Genomic DNA, 5,951 nt, shown 5'->3' with positions numbered 1-5,951 from the left:
GTCTCCTACCACCCCTCATTTCTTTGTTACTATATGCTCTTATTTTTTTATTTATTTTTTTACATGAAAACAATGTTTATGATCCAACAACAGTTGGGGGCTCAGGTCTCTGCTGCTGGTATTTTGAGGGTCAAAGGCTGAAAATTTCCTTTCGTTCTGTTTCTGGTCAAGACAATTCTATAACGTTTTGGTTCAACACTCATAATGTTTTGCAATTAATTTTTCTGTCCTAGAATTTTTTTGCTGCATTTGCTGTATTTGATTATGGTCATACTGACAACTACAATTTTTGCAACATTGAATTGCATGTTCAATCAAAATACAAATAGCTGTTCAGTATTCTGAATTTGATCGAATTTGGATCTCTTTCTTTGTACTGGTTAAAATGAAGACACAAAGCACGCCCTGTTCTGTGTTTTACAGATGATCAGTCACACGCAGTGGGACACACTCTCATCCATACCATACCATACCATACCATACCATACCATACAATAGGATATGATGATGCGATGCAATACAATACAGTACGATATGCTACGATATGGTACGTTACGAAATGGTACGGTACGATACGATACAATACTATACAATAGGATATGACATGCTGCGATACGATATGATACAATACTATACAATAGGATATGATATGATGCAATGTGATAGGATGCCATACTATGCGATACTATACAATATGAAACGGTACAATACACCATTATAATATACAAGAATTGAACTTGAAATGTAAACATAACTGACCTGATGTTAAATATTGTGAYTGTGAGAATTTCATTTTGATATTGTGTCCTCTCTATGCACCTATCTCTTTACTATTCTCCCTGTTTTCATTTCTCTTGTAAAAAAAACAACTAAAAAATACTGTCACTTAAATAGAGATTAAGAGTTTAAAGTGTTTTCTTGAGTTTCTCTTTACAGACATGGAGCAGCATATAGTAAAAGTCTTCCAGCAGGTCATGCATAGCTTTATTAATGTCTCTTTGTGAAAGTATGGGCATTGTGCCAAGACAGCCTGACCTGTTCAAGCATAAAGCAATTTATATTCCAGAGGTTCTATGTAACATTTAATCAAGCTGAACGGAATTTCTCTTGGCTATGTCTAATTAAAAGCAGCATTTTTCAAACCCTCTTTCCTTTGTTTGTTTGTTTGTGTGTCTGTGYGTGTGTTAGCCCCGTTGCCCTCTTGAAATCTGTAGATAAAATAATTGTTCTGCTCCAGCTACAGAAGCTTTCCCCTCAAACTCTGAAGGAAGAAAGAGCCACAAATCTCAGTTTATTTATTGCCCTGGGCGATAGAGAGATTTTGTTTCAAGTTGTCAACATTTCCTGAGGAAGTGCCGAAGTAAATCATCATAAATATCCTTCAGAGGGCTTGAAAGCGGGGAGCCTGGGCTGATACAGCCAAAAAAAAAAACAATGGCTACAATAAAAACAGAAAAAGCACAAACAGGCAGCTGCTATGTTTTAGGTGGAAAATGGGGATGATTGTGGTATTTCAACCAGTTAAAATTAAAAACATCAACTGCAGAATTAAAAAAAAAATCAATTTACAAAAAAGATCAACTACAAACTACAAATAGTTTAAAACCTTTCCACAAACTGTGGAAAGGTTTTAAACTGTTTGTTTAAAACCTTTCCACAAACCCCTGAATTTCAAACATTATATATCTATAGCTAGGTTTGCAACGTTTCTTTCTCCACTGACCTCTTTAACCTTTTCTTTTAGAACAGAGTGGTTTTCCACACTGAGGACGAGGACCCCGCGGGTGGACACACAAGCAACAATAACTTGAGTGTCGACCAGCCGTGCAAATTGACATTGAATACACCAGACACAAAAATGGAGCCAAATCCAGACAGTATTGCTCCGGGTAAGTGACACTGGTGATACAATCTGTAACCTGTTTTCAGAAGCTATAAAACCGTCTGCAGTGACACACTAGCTAGCTAAAGGTGGACACTTGGTCAGTGAGCCTCTCCCTGATCTATCTGGAGACAGTTTTACTTTAACAACATGTTTTCTTGAATAATCATAACTTTTTTTTTGTAAAGACATTTACAGTGTGAATGCTGTCATCTCTCACACAAGAGTTTTTCTGTTTCTACTCATTTCTGTATGTTTTCTGGACCATGACTGCATCACACTTTTAGCTATTTCAGCCATTCAGATGTGAAACCACTCAGATTGTTAGGGTCTTTAAATTTTTGTATTTTTAACTTTTATACTATTTGTAATTCTTCAAAAATTTGTCCATTTTTTTCCCCTTGCAAAAAAAAAATAGAATCTAGTTCAGGAGGTCTGCTTCACAATTAGCTTTTAAGTATTTTTCTGCTAATTTTAGTTTTAAGCCGTTTTTTTTGTTTTATATTTTAGCTACAGCTGGTCTTAGCTTTCAGATACTACTTTTAAGTTAAGCAGCTGTTTTGCTGGTCTTTACATTAAGGCTACAATTGAAATGGTTTTAGCTGTTTCTGGCAGTTTTGATAAACCTTTGTAATGTTAGCTTTCACTTTTTTGTTGGAGTAGTTTCAGGTTTTGTTTAGCTCGTTTTCATTTTTAGCTTTTGTTTTGCCCATTTTAGTTTATGTTCTCATAGTTTTAAGTTTAAAAAATAGTTTCCTACAACAAAGATCTGATGCAGTGAGATCTTGTCAAATCTTTAATAAAACTTGGTGCTTTTTAACATCAGCTTTTTTACGGCCACTTTATTTCTGGTTTGCCAAGTTTAGCTTTTACATATTGTTCTATTGGCTTTTAGCCATTCTTTTGAAAATAACTTTCGGCTACTGTTTTGCTAGACTTTAGCTTTTAGCCACTGTCTTGCTGTTTTTTTTATATTTGATTAATTTCATTAATTCATTTCAATTTTTTTCTTGTTTTAATCTAAATAACTCAGTTTCAGCTTGTTCAACAGATTTTAGTGAAGTTTGAAAGCAGAGTTTGAATCTCTGCCGTCACACTACAGATTTTTCAGGTTTGCCTGGWATTCTTTATGATATAAAAATACAAAGAGCAGGTTTTATTGTTTAAAGGCTGAGAGGCTGAGAGGATGGGCTGCGTCCAGAGTTCTGGATGTTTTGATAAGAATTCAGACGTTTCTCATTCTTTGTTCTAACGTTGGCTTTGATCTCATTGGAAAGCCTTTTCCTTTTTCTTGCCTGGAATCTGCTGGCCTCCAGCTAAATTCGGTTATACATTATATATTTTTTATTATTATCATCACTTTTTTTCTTCATCCCACACTCATTTCCAAACATCCCCTGCATTTTATGAACCCTCCTTGTTCTAATTCTGTTGAAATCGTTGTTTCTTCCCATAGGATGTGTTTCCTGTTTGCCTCTTGTGCCACTGATACCATCTGCTCTGCACTCACTTCCTCCCTCGTGTCGAGGTTCTGACCCGTTGACAGAAAACCCGATACTGATTTGGGGATGAGTAGGAGCGAAGGGGTGGAGGGGTTATATTTCTGGACCAGACACCACCTGACTGTATCTGAATGAAGTCACTCCAACTGTAAAAAAAAAAAAAAAAGAGGCCAAAGTTCATTTGGTATCAAATGGTAAAAAGCCTTAAAATAGCAACACTGCCTTGTTCTCATTCAAGTTACATGTTCATTTTAATGCCAGAAACATTTGACCATAAAATACGGTTAGTCCTTTGAGCTTTAGGTTATGGTCAACACTGCTAACATTGTCTGTTAGTAAAATATCTCACTAACCACTTTTACAGAATTGAACAAAACAGCCCGTCACTGTTAGCAAACTAAAACTGGCTACAACTCGGTTGATTTTACAGTTATTGAGCAAAGATTTGGTGTCRTAGTAGCTGAAAATCACCCCCAACACGAACTCTGAGCACAGGTGCGAAAGCTTTGGTGTTTTTGTTTAAATAGGTTTACAGCAATGTAGAAATGCTTGAGATTACAGTTTAAAATGACAGTCAGATGTCTGTTTCTGTTCGCTCTGAGCCTTTTCATCTCCACGTGAATCTGGGCGTGGAGCAGAAGCGTCAGCTCCACCAGCCCCAGCAACACAAATTCCTCAACCTCGGAAAAACTTTTCACAAAATGTTTTGTTCTCGAGTTGTCCTCCCCGCACCCAAAAGAAATAAAAACTCTGTAAACTTCCCTTCAGGTTTTGTGCGGCGCCTCCTGCTTCCTCCTCAGAGCCAAGCATGAACTCAGGAAGGTGTGTGTGTCAGTGTGTGTCTGTGTGTGTCTGTGTGCGGGAGGGTGTTCATTGTGAAACGTTAAGACTTGTCATGACACTGATGTTATGTCATTCCTGAGTTTGTGAGCCCCCCTGCGAGTGAATCAGTGGGATTGAAGGAGAGTACTTTAGATAAGCCTCTCCCATCTACTGTTTATGTTTATGAAGTCTACAGGAGGGGCGGGTCTGTCCATACAGACTGCTTTATTGTGCTGTGAACATGGTCTTTTTCAGCAAATATTTGGTGCATCAAACCTTCTGCGTTCCACTGCAAATGAAGAGAAATCATTTTGCTTTTTAATGTGTGCACTACGTTGTATTCCCTAACATCACTGAGTAGATAAAAACCACTCAAGAACTACTAAACACACACACACACACATAAACATATATATATATACGACATAAGAAATAGTGATCAAGTCTGACTGGACTGGGGAGCTAACAACTAGTCTTGGTGATTAAAATAGCAAAATGCTTTAGAAAGATCAAATGATTAGCTAATCTTTTTAGCTAAATCTAAAAGTATGTAAACATTATTATGACCCCCCGTAAGCGGAGTCATGTTGTTTTCGTACGGTTTATTTATTTATTTATTTATTTTTCAGTGATTTTTGGTCAACCGTAGCACAACAACGGCTGCACCAATCAACATGAAATGAGTCCGACCTACACTGCACCAGCCAACGGTTTTACGATAGACCCCATATTTGAGGAGGGGGCTCCATCCAAAGAGGGGGTGTCAGGACATGCAAAAATGCTTATAAAAAAAAACCCCACCCAAGCTAGTACAATTTTGGGATTCACCATGACATTTATTAGGAATAAAGACTTCTGAGTTCTGGTGCATTTGTACGTGTGGGGGTCATTGTGTTACTGCTATGCGGTGTCTAGTTGTTGTTGTTGTTGTTGTTGTTTTTGACTGCTACTTTCAGCAGGTGATCGCCACAGAATTGTTTCCCCTTCCTGACACAACCTGGTTGACTACGAGCTAAAAGTGCCTGAAAGCTAGTAACAAATAAAAGGCTATGTTGAAGCCAAAAGTAGAAAAAGGTTGAGTGAAATTGCCTGCTTTATTGTAGTTTTATTGTTCATACACTTGGTCCACCCGCTTCGGATGTTATCATCCATGAAATAAGCATTATTAGGCGTTAACATCAGAATGCCCTGCTTGGTCCTGCTTAACATTTTTACCGTGTAATGATTTGAATGACAATAAGTCTCAGTCTGACATTTCTGAAAGCTAAAATAAGATGTGGTACAAAGTAAAAATCTATAAGTAAAAAAAGGTTATCTAAAAGTAACAAAATGCCAGCTAAAYGTAGCAAAAGGCTAGCTAAGAGCAAACAGCAGAATAGTAGCTAAAAGCTAAAAGTAGCTAAATGCAACCAAAGGTAACAGAACGCTGACTAAAACTTAAAGGTAGCATAATAAGACACAAAAAAGAGCAACTCTAAAAAGGTTAAAAAATGACCTACTGTCTGTGTTGTGTATTTTCTTCAGGATATGGAGGTCCTTTGAAAGATATCCCAGCAGAACGGTTCAACARTACAGCTGTGCCAAAGTCATACCACTCACCCTGGGAGCAGGCCATCATCAATGACCCGGCCCTGGCTGACACGCTCGTCCCCCGCATGCCTGAGCTGGAGCCCCGAACAAACCTACCAGGATATAAAAGCTTCAACAGGTAACACATACATGTCAACCCCTGCTGGGTTGGGAGC

The 5,951-nt window shown here is 37.7% G+C and overlaps 1 protein-coding gene across 1 annotated transcript in view; it reads left to right on the top strand.

Annotated features, from left to right (window-relative positions):
- myoz2a (myozenin 2a) overlaps positions 1-5,951 on the top strand; it is an 11,181-nt gene that overhangs the window by 4,029 nt on the left and 1,201 nt on the right. The window contains exons 4-5 of the mRNA XM_014004356.1: positions 1,745-1,889; positions 5,731-5,914. Of these exons, the coding sequence (XP_013859810.1) occupies positions 1,745-1,889; positions 5,731-5,914 (329 nt within the window). The remainder of the gene's footprint in view (positions 1-1,744; positions 1,890-5,730; positions 5,915-5,951) is intronic.

Source organism: Austrofundulus limnaeus, unplaced genomic scaffold (assembly GCF_001266775.1).
Source record: "Austrofundulus limnaeus strain Quisiro unplaced genomic scaffold, Austrofundulus_limnaeus-1.0 Scaffold23, whole genome shotgun sequence".
Taxonomy (NCBI): domain Eukaryota; kingdom Metazoa; phylum Chordata; class Actinopteri; order Cyprinodontiformes; family Rivulidae; genus Austrofundulus; species Austrofundulus limnaeus.
This window is presented reverse-complemented; position numbering and strand designations above follow the sequence as displayed.